The sequence below is a fragment of the Botrytis byssoidea genome, assembly GCF_014898295.1.
Source record: "Botrytis byssoidea strain MUCL 94 chromosome Unknown BBYS_037, whole genome shotgun sequence".
Classification (NCBI taxonomy): domain Eukaryota; kingdom Fungi; phylum Ascomycota; class Leotiomycetes; order Helotiales; family Sclerotiniaceae; genus Botrytis; species Botrytis byssoidea.
The window spans coordinates 121,219-143,112 of NW_024065878.1; the positions used below are offsets into that span (position 1 = coordinate 121,219).

Below are 21,894 nucleotides of genomic sequence, written 5' to 3' on the forward strand. Positions count from 1 at the left end.
CATTCACATTTAAGCAGACACTATCGCACGTGGCTTTTAATTCAGACGTGCAACATTTGGTTTCATTTTTTAGGTTAGAGTACCTTGATAGACAGTATCTAGCCTTGAAACCCTGTAAGTCTAGCATCATCAAGGCACACGTGAGTTGTAGATATGCAACCTAAGATCTTGAGTCGATATTCTGAGAAGAAAATTATAATTCGTAGTGATAAATCAAATTTATGCTCTTGGATATCAGTGTATTCGCGCTTTTCATGTGACGAGAGGCTTTTGGTTTATCGGAGATCAAGAAATACGGCCAAGTCAGTATAATCACTCAAAAATATTTGTAGGTCATTAATATTCTGGATACCTTATATTACTCTTTGTTGATATTTTCAAAGCGAATAATCAACTAATTGAAGCTTTTTTAAATGTAAGAGTGTGCTCCGATGATATTCATCAAGACTGAAATAATTTAGAATGGTGATGATTACCCACGACCAAGAGTCTTCTTCTTTCGAGGAAATAAATAAATTTCAGTATCCACAAAACCACAGAAGGAAGAATTTAAGATGAAAAAGAATATGCGTGGGTATCATTAGCAGCTATCTGGTAATTGGTACCGTGATCCGGACTTTATTCAGCCCGCCTGGAAGTATTGCAGTGATAAAAGTGAAGTTATCTGCTTGGCTTGTAATGTAAATGATGTGGCCCATACGCGTATTCGATAGCATCTCTACATTTCCTCTTGGAGCTTTATACGATATACTACGTATCAATGAGAAGAAGTCTGATTATGCGTAAAGGACATTGAAAGAAGATCCTTCCACCTTTGCGTTTCATGAGCCGCCGAGTGTATTCACAACATGCTGTCCATTTCCTTGGGATTTGTATCAGACTTTCGCTGTACGTCGGCCTGTTTGATGGTTGTGTCATAGTTAAATTTGTAGATACTCGGCCATGAAAAGTTCTCATGCTTTTTTATCAGTAAAAGGAAGACAAATCAGACCATTTTGCAAAAAGTAAAGCTCAATTTTACATTTGGAGGTGACGGTACCTTGCACAATCTGAAGCAAGCAACAGACTACGACCGAATTTTTCCTTTCGGAGCGATGGAGTGATTCTACTGCGTGCCGAAAAAGTACTCGGGTGGTTGTACTGACAGTTATGTAGGGTCGCAGCGGATCCTTCGTGTTGGTGTTTGAGGTGTGCGGCGTAACTTGCCGAAGTGACCTTATGAAAGAATACCAGATGAATACCATGTAAGTAGGTAACACAATTATTGCGCTATAGTTTGCCTATCCGGACTCAAAATTTTGATTAGCCAAGAGATCAATGTGGTAAGTTATGTTATTGGAAGGCTTTCTACAAAATGTACGGGAATCACCACAACAAATATTTCACAATGATTATGCCATTTCTACAACCCCGCCGCAACCTGTGACATAATGATAGCGAACCTGTAGGATTGCGGCCCGGCCCTACCATAAATCCATTTATTATCATATTCATCAGCGAGACCGTGGAAAACGGCTTTCAAAAGATCTATTTCACCTATAGAGTATACCACTCACACCTTCTTCCGCTTTTCACCACTGGCATGATTTTTTCTGCTGCGGGTACGACAGACTTCCCACACACTTATTGAAGGAGGTGCACACCCTTCAAGTATAAATCACTTACTCACTGTGCCTCATGTTGCTACTTTTCCAGGCTTCCACTATCACATAACACTCGCAAATTACTGAGTTATGGCACTCGATAATTCTACATTGGAACTCAGCTACTTCTCCGCACTTCTCCCGCCTTTATTTCTCACTTTCCTTTTGCTTAGGAAATTCCAAGATCTCTTATATATGCTTTCTTCATGGTATCAATTGTTTGATAATGTCTGAGAAATCGAGCAGGATGATGGAGTCACCAATTCCTGTTCCGCCCGAAGCTGGTCTTGAGGTTGGGCGTCCGAGACCTATCAGCCATCAGGATGGGCTGCAAGTGGATTGGGAGGCACAAAAAAAATACGAGGCGGCGCTCATGCAGCGACAAATTGTGGCGGAGCTGGAAGGAAACCGACAATTCCTAAGAAGTTATCGTAGAATCTTGGGAGTGAGCGTCATGTGGTTTTGGGTTCTTATGGTGGTCATTACGGCTTTTCTGGCTGCTGGAATTGGAGGTGGAATCGCCAGCGGCATGAAAGATAAGAACAAAAATAATCATTCAAAGTAAGAATTGTTTGTAAAGTTTTGCGCAACTATCGCTGACCTATGAATACTAGGCATAATCATACAGACAGCTTAAATGTTACATCGCCATGCCAGATTGATTCAGGGGCAAACAACAACTCTATACTCCGAGTAACGTCCCATCAGGAAACAGGACCCACGAACTTCCGACTATTTTGCAATCGAACTTTCGATGTAGCTTCGAGTATACGTCTTATACAGTTTGCAATACCTGATTCTATAGCCAATATGAATGATTGTATGGAAGCATGTTTAGATCACAACGCAGGAGGATTCAACAGCAGTAAGGATGATACCAATGACTCGTGTTATGCTGTTACAATCAATACAAACATGACGACCCGGCAGCAATGGTGCAAGTTATTCTCAGCCACTGAATGGGGAACTGATGCAATTGGAGCAGATTGTGCTATTAATCTCTCGCCACCCAGCTTACCTGACACTACCAGCCTTCAGACCAGAGTGAGGAACAAGACACTTACTTCACCTACCTCTGCTGGATGTATACCTGCGTCAAGTGAGGGCTGCCTAGAGGTTTTGACAACAAAAGGGGTAGTAACAACTGCGACTGTAAGCTTGCAGTCCGTCGTTCTTGTCTCAGAGTTGGCGATGAAAGGTCAAATCCTGACGGCATCAAAGCCAACATCCACGACCTATTAATGATTAAGTCAATTAAAGTGGATTTGTTCATTTTCTGTTGCGAATGGATGAATTGTCGGATTTGGCGACAATTTAATGACTGATCTCGATTCTCGAGGTGGGTTTCTGTATATTAGACTTAGATTACAGCCTTGATGATAATTGTAATCATTTGAAGCATCGTATAATAATTACCACTCGTTTATCACACCAAAATGGAATAAGGCATGCAAGCAGTAAACATCAAAACAAAAAGTAGACATGTGATTGCGGAAGCAGATCCGCCCTACCACCTGGGCAAGGATACAAGAGAAAAGTGTTGTACGTTTCAATAAGAACTCATCCTTTCAGGAATTTAATTCTTTTACCGCGAAGCTCAGTCTTTCGCTATCCAGCAGAAATGAAATAATCAGCCAGCTCAACAGAGAAACAATGAGAGCTGACCTTAAAGTCTTACCGGAATTTACGAATATATGGGTACCAGAGGAAGTTTATTGCAACCGGCGATTCAATACTGTATGTTGCTTGACTTGATGAACAGAACAGGGAAGGCCGAAAAGGTTTTAGCGACTGTGGTTTTTTTGGTCATGTTGGCAAAAGAAAAGGAAGATCACGCGGTAAATGTGCTACAATGAGAGGTTCTCGACGAGTTGTGGTGATAGCCTCAAGCCATTGAGATTTTTTCCTACGCAGCCACGCCGGAGCAACAATTCCTACGCTCTTCCTGATCTGAAAGTTAAGTCCGAATCGCAAAATATCGCATTACCGCGGTTCGGGGTCTTTGACTGGACCTGGAGAGATTCATAATGACAATTCCACATAGCAGTGGAAATTGGAGAATTCTCGCTGATCAGCCCAAATCACAAGAACCACTCGTAGGTTGAAAAGATACTCAAAGCCCTACGCGGAGTTCGCACTCACCCAAGACAATTAAATGAGATGGAAGTACCAGGATTTCTTAACAAAATCGCTTGATCTGCTCGCATGGTAGCTCAGGAAGCAACACTCTTGGGCACACAAGGAGACCTGGGCTTATTGACTACGCGGAATTTCTCATCTCCATAGCAGTTGCACCAACAAAACTTGGATTTGCAGGACTTTGGAAATTTATTCATTTGGTGAAAAGGCTTTCAAAACATGCTCGCATGGCCTTAGCAACGAAAGAGGGAGCGTAAAAGAGTGATGGTAGGCTTGAGAGTTGCGGAGCCACTTCTCAGCATCAGACCTTCAGGCTCGGTTTGGTCCCAAGTCAAACCTGGACACAGTGATGGAGATCCAGCGAGATTCGGGAGACATAGACTTTTTAAGTTTAGAACTTCTTCTGGGAGTCAATCTGCTAATTGTGACACAGACACAAGACTGCTTCACCCTTCTCCACCCATCCATTCTTGTGGATGCCTTCGCCAGTATGCTCATGCTGAAAATTGACGTAATAGCCAATTATTTTCCTTTCAAATTAAGGCTCTGATATAGACCGGCGAATTTGATCCAGCGAAGAAACCATAGTGACTCGGTGAAAGGGCAGCTTACTGGACAAATCCATCAATTCCTATGCACAAAAGTGTGGGCAAAAAGGTTCCACTCAATCTGCGAGATGATCAAAGAGTGTGTCGTGAAACCATCACTTTGCGATAAATACATACAGAAACAAATTGATATTTGAATTCAATTACTGCGAATAAAAAAATGTATTCCCTGCGGATCAATTGTGTTTGTGTTGAATGAATTACCACAATATCGGGGGTCTCGGGAGTGAAGTTGAGTTCTGCCTACCTATACAGTGACCGGACCGAGCCCGTGCCACGCCAAAATTACTGACGTCAAAGTATTATGACAACGCGACGCGCCACTTTAACACTTCACTTCACAACCGCGATGAACTCAAAATTCAGCACCAACTGTAGAAATGGAGCAATGGAGGAATGGCAGACGCGAATTGTTTGAGCAGTTGACCAATATCTGCAATAACATCGAGCAGAATCTTGACAATGGTAAGGCTAACCTCTTGATTAATTGGTATTGTTTGCTGACCGTGTCTGCCCCGCAGAACTCGTGAACGGAGACAATACAATTATTCGAAAGGATGAATTGGAAAAATTGCGTCTGAAGGCAAATTCCTTCGAAATTGATAGCGAAGAACATGCTGCCCAGATCCGATCGAACGAGAATTCGCTACAAGAGAAGGGATTGAGAATTAAGATTCTGGAGGAAGATGTGTCAAGGCTCAAGGAGGAGCTTCGAATGAACCAAAATGCGGTAACCAGGGCAGATAAACTTGAAGAGGAGAATAGGCATCTTCTGGAGGGATTGAAGAAATACCAGAATGTGACTTCGAGGGTGGAATATCTTGAGGAGCAGAACAAAAAGTTATCGATAGAATTAGGTCATGCGGCCATACGAGCAAGAGATGCCGAGCTTGCTAGTACCGATAATGAGAGATCAAGTTCATTTGACAACGGGCAAGTACCTTCGATAGGCCGGCAATCGAATTATAAAGAACTCGACAACGAGCGCAAGCGCATCAAGGAACAATGGCTGATGCAGAAAGAAAGGGCAGATAAATATGCCGAAATTTTGCGAGAGAAGAATGCGCAATTACGTCGATGGGAAGCGTGGAACAACGAGCAGCATATATCACATACTGACAAAGCTGACGGATCTGAAGTACAAGCGCAGAGAAGCCGGAAGTCGAGGTCGAAGTCGCAAGATTTGGAAGGAAGAAAGCCTACGATACCCAGCAACCAAGGACATGTTGATGTCGCTCTTCAGCAGACCGAAGTTTATGTAACGAGTCCTATAAAAGATCTTCCACCGAATGATAACAATCGACAGTCTGATGTGGATGATCCTGGCCACGAACTTGGTCGAAATGAGGAAGTAGCTCATGAGTCTCCACAGCTTCCGAGGCATGTGCAAAGATCCCAGCGTGTGGCCAGCACCGGGGAAACTCCGTTTCTGCCCATTGAACCAGGTAATTCGAGTTCGACTCAGGATCCAGAATCCTCACCATCTGGTAGTAGGGTGATTGCTACTGTCGGTGAGTCGAACATAGAGACGCCCAAGATACCATCATCCGACGATGCCCCAGAGTTTATATCTACTCGCCCAGTGAGGAAAAGAAAAAGGAATGAGCGTGAACCACAACGAAACCCTTTACCTAAGGTTAAGTTAGAGGAACCTGAGTCCAGTAGCCCGATCACAGCAAGAATTCTTCATGCAAGCGAAAGTCTGGATTTAGATGACATTGGTGACAAGGTTGTCACACCAAGAAAGCGGCGTCGAGCATTTATACCATACATCGAAGACGTCGAGAACCGAGTTGAGAATGCGGTGAGTGATGATTTGCTACTAGATGGCAATATGAACGAGCAAAACCAAGTCCCTGCACCTGCCACCATTGGGCAGCCAGGAAGGACAATGATCACGCCAGCTAGTAAGAGAGGCAAAAGCTCAGTTGGAAAACCTCTGCGACCACTCAGTACCAACCGTATACTTCCAAATACAGTGGACCCTAATCTACCGACTAAACGTCAACGAAAACCAAGTGCTAGCATTAGAGGGGTGGAGGAAATACTCGAAGATGGAGAGTCAACCAGTCCCGCAAAAACCCCCGTAGCTGCCGGGAAAGGACGCATTCACTCTGCTGACCTTCTTGATAATCTTCTTTCAAGCTCTCCGCCGACAAAAATCACCGCCTATCCAACACCGCAATCTGTAGCCCCAGAAGTAGGATCGGTAATACTTCCGCCGTCCAAGTTATCGACAGAGATAACGAAAAATCGCCCTGAGAAGCATAAGACCTTAGCTACACAGGATGATACTCCGGTGCCAGGAAGAAGGACGATTATCAGCGACGAAGGAAATGGGCTGATCAAAACAGCTTCCAGCCGTCCTCGAAGTGTTATCAAGAAAGAGACTTCCGGACCAGAACGAAGAGGATCTGTTGGCGATGAAGGGCCTGAAACCGCCAAAAAGCCCACTAGCCGTCCTCGAGCTGGTATCGTGGGAGAGATTTCTAGACCTTCATTAAGAGGTTCAAGACGAGGCTCAACAGAGACACCTCGCGAAGCAAGTAGATCGCCTACCAAAATTACTCCAAAGTCCAAGCCAGAACCTTTCAGGGCACCGACAACAAGTAAGGGAAGATCAAGAAGAGGAGCTGGGCGAGATCTTGACTCGGATGATCCAGAACGAGAGCCTTACCGATTACGACCTGTGACTACGCTAAAACTCGATCACTTCAAAATAAATCCAAACTTCAATCAAGGTTACGATTATGCATACACAGAAGTAGTTCGTGGTAAGGATCGTCAATGTCTTCCGGGTTGTGTTAGAGAAGAATGTTGTGGTAAACAATTTGGTGCTTTAGCGCAAGCCCTGTATCCCATGAGGGAAAACCCTACAACTTCACAAAAGGCAGAGGAGGATACACTTCTTGAAGAGTTCTTAGGTGACAACAAACATAAGATTTGGACAATGGGAAAAGAAGAGAGAAAGGATAGTTTAGCACAAGCTAGAAAATGGAAAGCATCCAACACAATGGGGAAGCATAAATCTGTTGTCCCGAGGAGAAGTACACCACCTGGATTCTGGGAGGCTGATTTCCCTACTACACAAGAAGACGAGGCATTCAAGAAGAAGCAAAAGAAAATAGAGCGAGAAAAGGTAGCCGAAAGATATGCGGAAGCAATGAGGCCCGGAGGTGCGTGGTTATTCAAAGACGAGTAAATGATTAAAATTAATTCTCTTATACGGATGAGGAGTACATATGGGATGGTATGGGATAGGTGTTTTCTGGGAGTAAAGATATATCCATATAGCGTTATTGGGGTCTCAATTTGTTGTGCTAGGTATTTGCAGCGGCTCTTTTGGGGCTGCCTAGAAGCATTGCTCAATTCACAGTACTGCTATGAGCCTTAGAGCTGATATAAATATAATAAAAGAACTTTTAACATCATGATCGACGCTTAACTGTACCAAATTGTTTTGACCGATGGCTAATGATCATTTTAGCATTGAGAGTATATCATCGTATTTCTAGAGTTACCTAGGTACCTACCTACGTCCTGATCTCCTTTCCTCGCCTCTGTTTTCTCCTTGATGTGGCTGAACGTTTCGAAAGTGTGGCTGAAATGCGCTAAATTTAAATCGCGGCTGCGGAAACCACGGGCTGCGCAATCAATCATCATAATCGCGACGACATCTTTCAACAATCACTATAATTCAACAATCATTTGGAATCTTCTGCGACTTACACAGAGGAATAATATCAATCGCAATATTCGGCTCATGATCGCAAGTCAATCTCAAGATGGCTGATCAACCACCAGCAATGCAACATGAGGACTCCATCAGTTCGCAAGATCCTCATTTACATGGTGACAAAGGGAAGACGAAGAGTAGACGGCCAGCAAGTGAGGAACCCTTGATATGATGCCACACATATGAATTGGGCACTGATTACAATTTGTAATAAATAGATACGGCATTCAGACAACAAAGATTGAAGGCATGGCAGTGAGTGATGTTTGGTATTTATTGCTCAAGATGAAGCTGACACGATGCAAGACCAATTTTAACACCAAAAACCGTACTCCCATTATTCTTCGCCATCGGAATTATTTTCGCGCCAATTGGTGGAGGGTTGTTATATGCTAGTAGCGTGGTCAGTAAATGAATGACGATTTCTACAGAAGTTGTCTTAATAAAGTCATGACTGATGTTTTGGATTAGGTCCAAGAAATTGTACTCGATTATTCGAAATGCCATACAGATGCGCCAACTTGCACCGACTACCTCGATACGGGTTCTCTCATGCCTAATGACAATGTCGAAATGTTTTTCAAAACACCATATGTATATGAGGGAACTCCTCCGCAATGGTGCAGACAAGATATCAACCAAACGTACTACAACGGCAGTGTCGCGCATGCTACTGTTCCAGCTGTACAGTGTCGACTCACATTTCCAATCAAATCCGAAATGGAGCCTCCTGTTCTATTCTACTATAAGCTCACCAACTTCTACCAAAATCATCGACGATATGCGAAGTCCTTCGATTCTGATCAGCTTTCCGGCAAAGCCGTTTCCGCAAGTACTATACATTCTAGCGATTGTACGCCACTCACGACTGTAAACGATAATGGTGTCGATAAGCCATACTATCCTTGTGGTCTTGCTCCAAACTCTGTGTTTAATGACACATTCTCAAGTCCATTTCTACAAAACGTCGCGAATAGCACCTCGGGTGGCGTAGTCTATCCTATGAAGAACAACTCAGATGTGTCATGGAGTAGTGATAGGGAGCTATATGGTCAAACAAAATACAATTGGTCGGATGTCATTGTTCCTCCAAACTGGGTTAAGCGATATCCAAACAATTATAGTGACGATTACCATCCTGATCTCGAGAATGATGAAGCATTCCAAGTTTGGATGAGACTGGCTGGTTTGCCAACATTTAGTAAATTGTTACAGAGAAATGACGACGATACTATGAAAACTGGACAATACCAAGTCAATATCACACATCGTAAGGCTTACAACTGCAACGTTCTATTTTTATTTCCTAACAATCCACAGTTTTCAATGTTACCGAATATGGCGGTACTAAATCAATTGTTCTTTCAACCCGTACCGTTATGGGTGGTAAGAATCCTTTCTTAGGTATCGCCTATATCGTGGTTGGAGGTCTCTGTATCCTACTCGGTGCGCTCTTCACCGTTACTCATCTGATAAAACCAAGAAAATTGGGTGATCACACATATTTGAGTTGGAATAATGATAACCCTACAACGGCGACTACCAGTGGACGTGAAATGGGTGGGAATATGGGATAGACGCTGGTTCGATATCGGACCAAAAGAAGAGGACGCGTAAAATAGAGATGGATGATGAGATATGAGGCAGGTTGTTGTGTTCTAACATTTTCTTCTTCGTTATCAATGGGCAATATGGCGTCTAGGTATTATGAGCTTTTGATATCTGCTGCTTTTGAAAGGCATTCTGCGATGCGAGGAAAAGTGGATGGAAGGAATCTTTGGCTGGACTGGGGAATCAATGGGTGCTATGAACATTTTGTGCTCTTACTTTTTGGATTAGAAAGAAATTTATTATTTTGAAATACACTGTGGACAAAACTCGTACAGGCGTATGGACTTTTGGTGTTCTCGAAAACCCAAAGATGTCTTTGTAAGTCTTCACATGTAAACCCTCGATCTATAATTGAAAGCCATGCCATCTTCGATGCTTACACAGGCTCTACCAAATATGCTCTAGAATTATGATTACGAAAAGGAACAGGGTGATTGCAGAATCGGAATCTATAAATTTCCTCATACCGATGGTTTCATTCTCAGAGTAAGGCACTTTGGATGAAGAATGAGGTTGAGATTGAAAATTAAAGATGATTAAAATATTCCTGTACAGTAGTCCTCCCACCGATAATTTGCAAACATGCTTTCTGACGGAAATCAACAGATTTTACTTCAGTCCCCTATTCGAGATACATTAATCTTTCTTTACTGAAACGGTGTAACTATCTCCTTCTTATCCGTCTAAGCTCAGTCCTGAGATATTCACGCCGCCACGGTCTGCGGCCGGCTCTGACCTCCTCAAACCCTGCAATTCAATCTTGATCCCTTGACTCTGGGTCAACCCCCTCGATATCATTAAAGTATCGTACTCATTAGTTGCCGAAAAGAATCTTTCCATAATGTCATCAACAGTATCGACATGCAACGTTATACCAGAAACTTCCTGGCTCCAGCAGTTCTTGAGAATTTCAAGACCACCGTCTTTCTTGGTTATTCTTAATTTAGCGCGCCTATGTTTCGGCGACGACAAAAATGTTAACAGGGCCGATTTTGCTCTATTTCTTTCGGATTCGGATGTTGAATCGTATTCGATCGTGTCTTCGGAGATCGGTGGAGTAGGCTCGGTAATCGATAAATCTTCGTCTAAGTGAGTGAAGTCAGGAAACTTTTCCAACAGTCCTTCAAACATGCCTGGTTCTGAATCATTTTCACTTGAGTTTTCGGGGAGCTTTGTAATAATCTCGAGTTCCGGTTCCTTCTCAGATATCATCGGAGTATTGTCTTTGGACGGCGATGAGAGAGATTCATCGATGATCGAGGAGTTTTCTTCCACGGCAGGCTTCTTGCGGTCCGATACCAAATCAATTTCGGGATTGGGAGGTCGGAAAGTAGCCCGGAGGGCTTGCCGCTCCATACGTGGTCCTGGTCGCATGATACCCTTGCCTTTCTTTGCGACTCTGGTATTCTCGACCACCCTTCCAGACATCCAATTGTGCATTTTACGAATGGTCATGACGTCAGAGTGTTCGATCTCGAGATGGTGGAAATTTCTTGTGTAATGATTCTTACAATGTTTGAAATATAGTTCTTATATATGCAGTGATCTGACTAGATGACTCGATTTTGATAAAATGTCTTGAGCGATACTTTGATAAGTTTTCTTGAGAACGGTTGTGACAGCACGGGGAAAGAGGCATTTTATTCACATTGAGACGGTAGTGCGGACTGAAAAACCGTAGCATCTCTTAGTACACAATTAACTCCAACAAGTAGCACGAAAAGCTATCTTCTACGGACAACGAATCACAGGCAGTCTCAGCTCACGAGTACTGCGTTGTAGTTGTGAAAAAGTGGGACCACCTTTTTGGTAAACACATTAGAAGGTCTCTAGAATGCACTAAATCGGTCAAAGGCCACATTTGATTTAAAAATAGCCTAAGACAACTAGCTTAGAAAGAAATTCATCATTGTTATTGGCATGAGTTCTTCTTCCCTATAATGGTGTGTTACAGGAATTCAGATTGCTGTGATGATACCTCCTCGTGGTCGTCTAATTCAGGGGCGGCAGATAAAGGATATTGAAAGAGCTTATCGAAGAATTTGCAGCCATGCCGCTCGTTATCCATTGTCGTACTTTGACTGTCCAGAAACTGTACGGGGAGAAAGATCATGCAATGAATCTAAGCATGTGGAGAAATAGAGTTTGAATGGTGAAATCACCTGTCGAGGGTGATGCGCAATATGCGACAACTTAAGCTTCCCTAGAGGGAGATCTCCAGATACATGGATCGCTTAAGATGACGAATAAGATATATCCAATGCGTGAGATTTATATGGTGCGGGATCCATAAGTCTAGATGGAACATGATGTTGTGAGAAACTGTACCTAGAATTTAATTGTATATGATAAGTACTTTCGGTATTAATCTCAGGTATCGTTGTCAAAAAGCGAAGAAGTAATTGGGTATGTGTCCACGGAGTAACCGTGAACACACGCCGTCGCAAAGCGGGGAGACCACAAATTTCTATCAATCATGATTAGATTAGATGAGATGATTCAATATAGGTAATTTATGCAAGATATTTTCCTGCTCATTCTTCTCATCTCTCATTCGCTAACCTCATTCTATCTCACCTCACCTAACCTCACCTAACCTCACCTCTCCCCACTGCAGATCCTTTGACCAGAAAACCCTCACCCAAATCACCCATCACCTCACATTATAAAACCCCATCCTCATCTAATATCCTAAAGCACCAAATAAACAACTACCTCAACCAATAAAATTCAAGACCGAGCCAACTACAAACCTAGAACCTCGCAAGTCCAGCATTTTCGGAGTGATGAATCTCTTACTCCTATCTCTTTTGTTGAGACGCATGTTTTTGGTAGATTAGAGAATGAGGATATTCGTGCGGTGTTGAGAGTGAGAAAAAGAGAACAGAATATTGATAATGGTAGCGATAATGATGGTGATGATGATGGTGTGGTGATGGTGATAACGATGATACCTGGGGGCAAAGTGATTGTAACAATTGCTACTCGCTACTTTTAATCTTCATCATCATTATCATCATCATCATTGGCATCATATCACTTCATCACTCCACCGCCCCCTCACCCCCTCATCTCACCCCCAAAATCTACCTCCCCATCTCCACCCATTGATTCATTCACACTTCAACTCACTCCTTCACTTGCCACTACTTACCTCTCCCCCCATATCATCCTACATGCATAACCCACCACACGCACACCTACACGGAAAGAAACCCATCTATCCCCACTATGACTATAGTTCTAGACTACTCCCTCATTGACCCTAATCCCATCATTCCCATTGATAGGATAGCAGTAGATACCCGGTTTCCCAGCTTCCGCTTCCCCCTTTTCCCATGTTTAATATCTCAAATCGTTACAAGATCGGTACTGCTAATGTATCTATCTCTATATACATCCCGGGTACCCAATATCCAACATCTCTATTCAATCAAAACTGACCATGAAAATGCATTGACAGACCAGACAGATATTTTTCCAGCTTGACCCCCGATTTTCATATTCACATCGCACAAGCACCAAAAGCAATCTATCTTGAAACCTCCAGAGGCAAGAAAAATTCATAAATTCGAATAATAAATAAATCTTTGAATCATTAGAAGAAAGCCACTATTTACTTGTATATCAAAAGTATATCCGCGCAGGAGGACGTATCACTCCAATCAACTCGCATCTATTCCATTAGAATGGTACTCCCCCCATTCATCCGCTTCCATTCCAGTCATCCTCGTAGAAGCATAAAAACAAAAAGGTATCGCAACAACCAATCGGTTGATTCCGAACTCCATCATAACCCATAATAAATCAATAACTTGCTCATGTCTGACACTTCAAGCCGAACGCCGATTTACTTTCCAGTTGATCATCTTCACCCGTATGGCCAAGTCAGCCAATTCAAATGATCACACTCCGCTCAATTTCTCTACCTTCCATAATTAGGTTTTCTTGCCATATTAACTACTGGCGGCGGTCCATCTTCTAATGGATAAGGCGCCACAATGCCATTTCCGTTTCCAATAGGTCTTCTCTGCATAGCATCTCCAGGCCTCTCCCCATTAATCGGTGTCTTTGGTGGTACCGGTGGTGGACCTGAGACTCTTCTCGGGTTTCTTGGCGGCGGATCCGAGATTCTAATTTCTGGTCTAGGATATTCATCCAAACTCATAATTGCAATTTTATCAGATCCAGACGCCGTATGATATTGTGATGGAGTTGGAGAATTAACCATTAATCGATCGCCATGGTCTACTGGACGATTCAAAGGAGATGAATGTGGTGATTGGTGATCTGGAGACGAGACTGGCGAAAAAGGATCGTGTTTGATAGAACCAAGAGGTGCAACTTCGAGACTATCATGATGTCCTGATTCGTAACTTGGTCTCGGGGATGGTGTCCATGCTGCATTACCGGAAACAGGTGTCAAAGGGACTTCAGCTGGGAGTTCCACAGCCAATGGATTAGCTTCTGGAACATCGGGTAAGTTTTTATAACTCTCTCCTCTATTACCCATTGATGGTATCCTCATGTGACCATTAGCTCTCTGAATTGCCCTGTGAATTTTTGATAATTTTACAGCTGCTTCGATATTCATTTTTTGAACATCACTTTTGCCGAGATATCTTCGGGTACCAGTGCTAATATCGGCGAGGCGGTTCCATTCGTTCATACCAAATTCTCCTACACCAATCTCCACATTGAGTCGATAATAATTTTCAATATTGACGCCTCTTTTGCTTAGATGCTCTTCCTTCATGTATTGATGTGTGATCTCGCATCCTTCGATTTTGGCAATCAATCGTCTTCTTGCATCTGCGAACTCGCCCAAGAAACCTTCATACCACATATGTTGATTTTGATCGCTTCCGGGGGGTCTCTTTCCTGTTCCTATGCTAACAAATACACCGACATCTCGCCCAGGCCATTCATTGACTGTAGCTTCATCGAGAGCGAATGGCGCAGGATTATATTGTCCAGCTCCTTCGTCTATAAACACTGATTGTCCGATTTGAATAGGCTTGAATGCGAGTCCTGTAGCTGATGTTGCTCTTCCTGCCTCCCAAATTTTACAATCGTATTCAGGTGATGGTTCTTTCCGTGAATCGTAGGATCTCAGTATGGCTGGCGCGCCACCTTTGCGTGTACCTTTATAGATTGCCGTCACAGCCCTGTTCTATGTTAGTTATTGCGCATTTGAGGCTTGCAGCGTAACATACGTCTTAGTCCTTTCTGGGCGATTGTCATATAATCTAGCGTTAGGATTTCCCCACCTCGACGACATGTATGGTTTATTTTGGTAGCTGGCGGGGTTTCTATTACTGAAACTTGCGACACTAGCATTACTTGAATGTCGTCTTGGTTCTGATCTCGCTGCCGGGCTGAATGGACTTATCGGACTTCCGGGAAATGCAGATGCTGGCGCGGATTTATCCCCATCATTTCCTTCCTTCTCGAATAATGTGTGTTCTCTCACACACTCCTTGATCGCTTCCTCCAACTTCGAAGCCTTGAATAGAGTCGATCGATATGGTATACCCGCAATTGTTTTGTCCGTTTCGAAAACTTTCCTAGTCATTCGCACATAAACTTCTTTACAAGTCTCCAAATCTAATCGCAATCTGCCAAGCATAATCGCTATCAAACCGCCTGTTCCTGTACCACATATTAAATCGAAATGGTCGGCAGGTTTTGGGATTTGATCTCGTCGGGGCGCTTTTCCTTCGATTTCGACATAGGTTCTATGCATGAGCTCTTGAATAATTATGAGCATAGAATATCCTCGTACACCACCTCCATCTACATAGTCTTAGTAAGTTGCGCGAAAGGTCGAAGGGATTGTTTGATTTACCTAGAGATAATATACGTAAAGGAGGACCCTTTGTAGTATCCTTCCTCTTGACCGCACCAGTATCAACCATCGTATTATTGAAGCTCTAGAGGAAATACCTCGTCTGGAGTTGTTTCTTTTTCGTATCCTTTTTCGTATCTATCCTGTTGGTAAATGGGAAACTTGCTAAGATTACTGTTATTCCAGGTGAAGTGGGGATGCTGCAACGGAATAAACGAAGAAGGTGTAGAGAAGTGGCGCAGCGGGATCTTTTGTAGTAGTGATGATCACTGGGGTTCTGGCTATCTTATCCGACAACGTTGGAAAAACAAACAAACGATGACTAGATTTGTGTGGTGGGTTGCTGTACTTTGCTCGCACCGTATCGTGTTGAACTTATTCGGGTTCAAGAGCTCCAATGTGATATATGGAGTATTAATATCTGTTTAACTATGGATATTCCAATTTTTGAGTTTCGTGGTTTTGCAAGCTCTCCCTTGAGTTTAGACGAAATAGTAGTAACGAACCCCTCCCAAGAGACGACGACGGCATGTACCTAGTAGTCTTTTTCCTAGCGATATCTTTCTTTCCTGTATCTTTCAATATACTGTGACGCGATTGTTTAAATCTTGGGCAAACCTTTCATAAAGCTATGGGGTATCTTAGGGGATCTTAAGGCTGTGAATCCTTGAAGTAACATTCAAGTAAACTTTTCAATAAATGCCGAGCCGCCCGTGTGAAACATTTTTGATAATCAGGTTTATTATTTTCGTATCAAAGATTTTTACTGGTTAAAGTCACAGGAAGGTGGTCGTTCTAAAGTACTCGATGATTCTGTTCTATGGGGAAAACTGCAGGGCAGCACATGAACTTCTCCTGACTATCAGTTGCTCTTGTGTTCATGTAAGAAGCAAACATATAATCAAGGCTATCCGAATGTGTCTAAGTGCTTGTGCTCAAAGAGAAGCAATCTACATCAAGAAAAGGTAGAACTCTTCCGATGTATCCGCACCGATCAGGGAAGGGATCGATGAGGATCTTTGAATACGTAGGTAAGGTTGTCTTTCTGGAACTGTCCATACGAAATTTTTACAGCGAGCTTCCTTTCTAGACGTTCGCCCGAAGTTACTCGTAAGTCCACCACGACTACTTTGGATAAGATGCCCAAGAGTATCTTGCATAACACTTTTACATCATTGGTTTCTTCTATCTCGACTAGATGACGTTTGAGTATAGATTTACTAGGTTTCTTCAGCTGGTTTGTACGCCAAGATTATGGTTTTAGTGGATGATTATGAAAGTCTGTGGCGGTGCACTTGGAATCCACACAATATTTTTGATTTGCAGCGAATGACATGTCCGTATGCGCACTATTAGGTGTCGAGAGTGCCTGATCCGAAAGCTATGAAATCTGAATTTACAATCAATTGTCCATGGCGAGGCCGAGTGAGTCTACAGAGTAAAGTTCTCATTGTGAATGAAAGGGCTGACCGACGAATGTCTAACAAACGATCAATTTCGGATACTTCCACCATGGAATTTCCATGCTGTCAAACGCCTAGCACATTGGTCTTGCGAGCCGTTGTCGATACTTTCTGAATATAGATTTACGATAGATGAAAATAGTTCAACTACGTCAAGTATGTCGTAATAGATCTAGGGTATCAAAACCTCAACAAGATACTCGAGGAAGCCATAAAGTATGCAATTCCGAAATTAGATGCTCTGTACTCAAAGATGGTAAGCTACTTCGTACAAGAGGAGTAACCTGGTTTCCTTAACGGTGGAGCTGCATACTTCACAATGCCATGAGTACTTCCGCACCAGATGCAGTGGTTGCTTCAACTCCCATAGTTCAATTCTGCACGGTTGGGGAACGCCCTAGATGTATAAAAATATAACGTCAGTGCAAGTATTAGAAACCGTATAAAAGATATTTTCATCAACTTCAAACATCATCACGATTTCCATCTGTAGCTTCTTGAAGATCAAGGCACCAAAAACTTTTCACATCATGTGGAAATCGAATTTTCTATATCGCATGTGTGAAACAAGATTTGTTCGTTTTTCGATCCGTAATAAATTCGCGATTTGTGCCCCTTCATTTCAAACCACGTCGTCGCTAGACGGTTTCACATCAATTACGATGATGTCGAAGTTAGGATATATACCTAGGTATCATTCGCACGGAACGAAATGTTGAAGTTCTACAAAACTATGTCTTCTAATCCTCGATTGTCAAAGACTGCCATTTCTTTGGACCCTATGAAATTTAGCTGATTCCGAGGCATGTCTAAAGGTTTTTGTTGTGGTTCGAGTACCTTGTTTGAAGCTTATCGCTGAGACAGAACTTGTTTGTTCTTACCATGATTTATTAGTAATTCCACTTGAAATCCTCACATATCATGTACAACATTCCTCGTTCTGTACAAATATTTCTTTCTCCTCAAACCCCAGATTCTTTCTATACAAATTGATTTCTTATTGATCTCTCAGTTAAAACCTGAACCCCAAGTTTTCCGTCGTATTTCATTTGACGAAGTAACCCTTGTGCCAAGAAGTTTTGGTCCGAGTCAAACTCTTGACCCCAATCATGACCGCCAAGTCAAACCTCAAAATGCTTCACATTACAAAATTAGGATGAAATTCATCACAGCATTTGGCTTGGTAGTTTGATGGCCAGTTTAAGATATTATCGAATTTTTAGGCGTTGTGGGTGGTAAATACATTAAAAGATGAGAAGTTCAATCATTTTGTCGATTTTGGTTGAGTCTACTTCCATCTTTCTCTCTACTTTGATCTTTCTCTCCATTCACTTCCTTTCTTAGCGCTGGGCGTTTGGTTCATTATCATCATGATTTTCAGTCAAGATTTATTAGTTTTCTTATTCATTACTCTTCTCGCTCCCGTTAACGCTTTGCCTAAGAAAAATGCTGCTTCTTCCACAACTAGTACGACAAAGGCAGCTACATCTGGCGGTATCACAACAGCATCGGACGGATCAATGATTTTAGACAAAACTGTTCAAATCAAGTAATTTTATACCATTCTATTTCATACGTAAATGCTAATCAAACAGTGGTTTACCCATTCGCTACAAAATCAGTGCTCCAGCCAATATGTTCACCTCAGCATCTGGTGTAACTGGTGGCACAGCATCAGCCAACACCACCGGAACAGCGGGTCTGAACGTTCTCCTTCACGGAGATGGAGGAACATCCTTTTTCGATTTCCCTAATCAAGCAGTTCAGAACAATCTCATGGGCGTCGTTGTTCTCGCTCCCAATAAAAATATGTTCTGGGGTGGCGGATCAGGTCTTCAACGTACGGATGGTGTCGCACATGCTGCTGCGGTTAATTCACTCATTCAAACACAACTCTCAAAAGATGTAGCATTCGACAATGCGAATGTCTTTTTCACGGGTGTCTCGGGGGGTTCGCTTTTACTTTCCGGATTTTTCATGCCGGCTTTTGGGGCGCAGTACAAGACGGGAGTTTTACTGAATTGTGGTGCTTTGACTCCACAAGTAGCGGTTGTAGATCCGGATACGTTGGCGAAGAATACGAAAATACATTTTCAAAGTTCGAAAGATGAATTGACGTTGTTGCAACCAGCTATTCCGGATGCAGTTTCTGCGTATGAGAAATTGGCAACGGCAGCGGGAATGACGGCGGATCAAATTGGCAGCCTGCAGACAGTGGACAATACACCAAATGGAGGGGGTCATTGGTATGTTTTCTCTTAACGCCTGACTGAGATGGAAGGTGTGGATATTGGGTTCTCGAGTATAGCTAACCATTGGGGGGGATACAGTGGATTCGACAATAAAGCCTTCGTATCAGGAGTTCAATTGATGGCCACGAATTATGCTAATGTCATGTCCGCGAATGCTTCGGGTCAGGTTACGGGAATTGGAAATGTTTTGAAGGTATGCTTCCGAATCCTTGGGCTCCGGTGTTGTATCAATGCTCGAAAATCCAAGACATGAACCCTGGCTAATATGTATGATAGACAGTGGTGGGAAATGAGAAATTAACTTTTGTTGGTACTAATTGACGGAGCGGCGATTGAAATACTAAGGGTAGAGTTCTTTTGTAGAACCAGGGCGATGGGTGGGAGTTTATGGACTGCCAGATAACTTTGTCTGTGTCGCGGCCGGACAAAGGAACGAGATGGCTTTGGCGTTTAAAGATATACCCAAAACTGAGGGCCCGGCATAATTATTGAGCTATTTCTCAACTTTTTAGCTTTTATTTTTGGTCGGGGCTCCAAAAATCAATTTTTCTTGTGATTTTCTAATCGTTCTTGCCTTCATTACCACCTGCCTATTGATCATAGACACGCTAGTTCGTCATGGGTAAATCAACTTGCTCATTTTCAGTTCCTTTTTCTTTGCATGACACGAATGAGATTCTCTTGATCCTATTTCAAAATAACAGAATTGGGAATTAAGATCGTCATGGCATACATCCTATTCACGCCATACTGTAATTTTCTCAGAAGAATCTCATTCACCTCGATGAGATGGCCCATCGTACGATGTGCACATAGCACATAGCACGAGATAGGAAAGTGAATAGAGATTCAAGGACCAGTAAAGAATGGACTGACTTTTCTGTCTAACCCTTTTATTGTCTATATTTACTTCGTTCTCTACCTCGTTAGATGATAAAGACTTTTCCTTTCAATGAAATCTGGTCTTAAAGTCAGGGATTCTTCTGCCTGCTACTTTCCACTCCAGTGCATGATTCGACAATTGCGTTCTTGAGAATAACCGAAGGCTCGTTACTCATTGTCGCAGCCCATATACCAGCATCGATATTTCGATCTACCGGTACCTTTGTCAGACAATTACTGGCTTCCAAATTCAGCTGTCTTTCTTGTCATAATGGGCGGTGTTCACACGATCTCTCGGGTGGTTCGGGCAAAATTGGTAAAATGAAAGGTAAGTCGGTCTTTACACTTCGACTCTCCAAAAATATATCCAACACTAAAAGGTTTACAGGCAAAGGCAGGATCAATAGGCCGCTGGTGTGGGAGAAAGGATTTCTTGAGACGAACTCGATTAAATGCCAAAAAAGTAGTCGCTCCTATCGATTCATCTCTTGTACTGCGGGATATTCACGAACTCGACAATAAATGCGACAGAGCGTTTCACCCATTTTCAAGACTTCCAATTGAGCTACGTCTAGAGATATGGCGGATGAGTTGGGGAAGTCGTAATATTGGAATTGTCACGAAATTTAATTACCGTCCAGATAGTGAATACAGCATGCGTCTAGACGTCACTGAACTGAAAACTTCCACTTTACCACCATCGACGGTATCTGTCAATCGAGAAAGTCGAGCAGAAACCTTGCTACACTATAGGCCATTGGCCCTTGGACCTCTAGCCTATAAATATGTAGTCTCGGAATTTTACTTCGATTATGAGCTCGATACAATAGCCATTTATATAGTCGCTGTCACCGGAAACCCAGGTGGACTTTATCGAACTGATGCCGGATTTGTAAGCCACTTCTTGGACACGGCAACTGCATTACGGGGTATCAGGTCATTAATTATGATTCCAGTGAATGAATACGGCTACTACATAATCTCTTTTGGAGACCATGAAATTCACACCAATCATCAGTCTGCTTACTCTTACCTATCGGAGTTGATTCTTCTAGCCGATTCATCTCTCGAGGGGGTTGCTTATGATCATTATGCACCAAACGCTCCGAACGATCTGACTCCTATAGGGTATACACCAATCATTTCGAGCCATTCAAGCCCTCCTGGACATCTAATGGTTATACCAGATGTGCTCGCAATCCCTGGTCATGTGCAAAATGAAAAGGCCTCGTATGAACTTTTTCGCTGATCGCCACATTAGAGGAGGAACGAAGTGACATCAGAGTACAGATTTGCTGGTGGAGGGCGTCTTGCAGTGTTTATGAATTGGAAATCATGGCTTGTCAAGAAGTTTACAATGAAACCCCGATGATCAATTCGACTAAAAGTATCGATGTGGAAGTATGTCCGCTTTGTTGCGTTGATTTCGACTCAATAATAGTTATTTTACATCATTGTTCGCTTTTCAATCGCTCCTCTTGATATTCCACATTTAGCCTTGACACTTCCAGATGTTCATTTATAATTACCACTACGAGTAATCTTGGTGTTTTTACACGTGAAAAGATCTCCGGAAACTGAAAGACTGCAAGCTCTCTGTTCATATCCGCTTTAATTGGGATGTACTTGCAGGAACGAAAATAATCTCCTAACTCATGCTTCACTCCTTCCACAACCCCAGGTCAATTTTCGGTAGTTGGATTTCCATTTCT

At 42.7% G+C, this 21,894-nt stretch overlaps 7 protein-coding genes across 7 annotated transcripts; 5 read left to right on the forward strand and 2 right to left on the reverse strand.

Moving 5' to 3' along the window:
* Positions 1-1,890: 1,890 nt before the first annotated feature.
* EAE97_011436 (uncharacterized protein) lies at positions 1,891-2,885 on the forward strand (the record flags this gene model as incomplete). Its single annotated transcript, XM_038881951.1, has 2 exons — positions 1,891-2,204; positions 2,258-2,885. 2 exons carry the CDS (start codon positions 1,891-1,893, stop codon positions 2,883-2,885), a joined length of 942 nt encoding a protein of 313 aa, XP_038727177.1.
* Positions 2,886-4,770: 1,885 nt separating this feature from the next.
* On the forward strand, positions 4,771-7,592 carry EAE97_011437 (uncharacterized protein; the record flags this gene model as incomplete). Its single annotated transcript, XM_038881952.1, has 2 exons — positions 4,771-4,855; positions 4,912-7,592. 2 exons carry the CDS (start codon positions 4,771-4,773, stop codon positions 7,590-7,592), a joined length of 2,766 nt encoding a protein of 921 aa, XP_038727178.1.
* A 583-nt stretch (positions 7,593-8,175) lies between these two features.
* On the forward strand, positions 8,176-9,703 carry EAE97_011438 (uncharacterized protein; the record flags this gene model as incomplete). The annotated part of the gene is made up of 5 exons (XM_038881953.1): positions 8,176-8,278; positions 8,345-8,381; positions 8,433-8,529; positions 8,598-9,396; positions 9,447-9,703. The coding sequence occupies 5 exons, from the start codon at positions 8,176-8,178 to the stop codon at positions 9,701-9,703; spliced, it is 1,293 nt and encodes a 430-aa protein (XP_038727179.1).
* A 709-nt stretch (positions 9,704-10,412) lies between these two features.
* Positions 10,413-11,192, reverse strand: EAE97_011439 (uncharacterized protein; the record flags this gene model as incomplete). The annotated part of the gene is made up of 1 exon (XM_038881954.1): positions 10,413-11,192. The coding sequence occupies one exon, from the start codon at positions 11,190-11,192 to the stop codon at positions 10,413-10,415; it is 780 nt and encodes a 259-aa protein (XP_038727180.1).
* Positions 11,193-13,662: 2,470 nt separating this feature from the next.
* On the reverse strand, positions 13,663-15,655 carry EAE97_011440 (uncharacterized protein; the record flags this gene model as incomplete). The annotated part of the gene is made up of 3 exons (XM_038881955.1): positions 13,663-14,905; positions 14,954-15,533; positions 15,586-15,655. The coding sequence occupies 3 exons, from the start codon at positions 15,653-15,655 to the stop codon at positions 13,663-13,665; spliced, it is 1,893 nt and encodes a 630-aa protein (XP_038727181.1).
* A 2,763-nt stretch (positions 15,656-18,418) lies between these two features.
* On the forward strand, positions 18,419-19,621 carry EAE97_011441 (uncharacterized protein; the record flags this gene model as incomplete). The annotated part of the gene is made up of 4 exons (XM_038881956.1): positions 18,419-18,597; positions 18,644-19,294; positions 19,379-19,493; positions 19,577-19,621. The coding sequence occupies 4 exons, from the start codon at positions 18,419-18,421 to the stop codon at positions 19,619-19,621; spliced, it is 990 nt and encodes a 329-aa protein (XP_038727182.1).
* Positions 19,622-20,503: 882 nt separating this feature from the next.
* Positions 20,504-21,431, forward strand: EAE97_011442 (uncharacterized protein; the record flags this gene model as incomplete). The annotated part of the gene is made up of 2 exons (XM_038881957.1): positions 20,504-20,510; positions 20,563-21,431. 2 exons carry the CDS (start codon positions 20,504-20,506, stop codon positions 21,429-21,431), a joined length of 876 nt encoding a protein of 291 aa, XP_038727183.1.
* Between the last annotated feature and the right edge of the window lie 463 nt (positions 21,432-21,894).